We start from the raw sequence: 1,008 nt of genomic DNA on the forward strand, positions 1-1,008 counted from the left end.
GATATCTCATTTCTCGCACGCTGCTTCCAGCTTTATATGAAAAATGCAGAATTTCTGTACAAAAGTTAATGGCTAAAACACAAAACGTTTGCTTGACGACAGACTGCTGGACGTCTTGCAACAACGATAGCTACATGGCTGTTACTGCGCACTACATAAATGAAAATTTTAAAATGGTCTCGACACTCCTAGGATGCCCGCAAATGTTGGCAAGTCACACTTCTGAAAATTTGGCCACTGAGCTTAAACAAATTGGAGCATCGAAAAAAAAGTAATCCTTACGGTTTCTGACAACGCAGCCAATATAAAATCAGCTGTTGAAAACAATTTGAAATGGAAACATTTGGGATGCTTGGCACATACGCTAAATTTGATAGTCAAAGACGGATTTAAATGTAGCGATGAAATTAATTTAGTCATCACCAAAACCAAAACAATTGTCGGCTTTTTCAAACGAAGTTCAACTGCCAATTTAAAACTAATCGAGTATCAACGAAACCAGGGTACGTCTCAGCCACTTAAGCTTCTGCAAGATACTCCAACACGTTGGAATAGCACGTTTTACATGTTAGAACGCTTTCTGCAACTTGAAGAGGCTATAAAAACAACAATTGCTTTATGTAATGCTGATCTACCTTTATTAAGCTTTACTGAGTGGAGTATACTAAAACAGCTTTGCCAAATACTTAAACCATTTGAAATGGTAACAAAAGATTTTAGTGGCGATTCTTATGAAACTGCATCAATTGTGTTAACTCTTGTCAATGGACTAAAAAAAGTAATTGGAAAGCTTAAAACTCTTGAATTATACGATTGTGTTAAATCATTTTTGGAAAAGTTAGATTATAGCTTGCATAGTCGTTTCGCATATATAGAAAGAAGCCAAACATTAGCTGCCAGCACATTTTGCGATCCCCGATTTAAGTTAGTTCCATTTCGTGAGCCTGAAAGGGATTGGGTGAAAAAAAGCATAATTGCAGCCCTTTCAGAAAAAATTGGACAACAACA

General features: G+C 36.5%; 1 protein-coding gene across 1 annotated transcript; it reads left to right on the forward strand.

The window, feature by feature from the left end:
* Nucleotides 1–299: 299 nt before the first annotated feature.
* Nucleotides 300–778, forward strand: LOC118732542 (zinc finger BED domain-containing protein 4-like; the record flags this gene model as incomplete). Its single annotated transcript, XM_036461676.1, has 1 exon — nucleotides 300–778. A coding segment is annotated over one exon (479 nt), but the record flags the coding sequence as incomplete, so codon positions are not given.
* Between the last annotated feature and the right edge of the window lie 230 nt (nucleotides 779–1,008).

Source organism: Rhagoletis pomonella, unplaced genomic scaffold (assembly GCF_013731165.1).
Source record: "Rhagoletis pomonella isolate Grant_MI unplaced genomic scaffold, Rhpom_1.0 Rhpom_scaffold_22050, whole genome shotgun sequence".
In the NCBI taxonomy this organism is placed as follows: Eukaryota; Metazoa; Arthropoda; class Insecta; order Diptera; family Tephritidae; genus Rhagoletis; species Rhagoletis pomonella.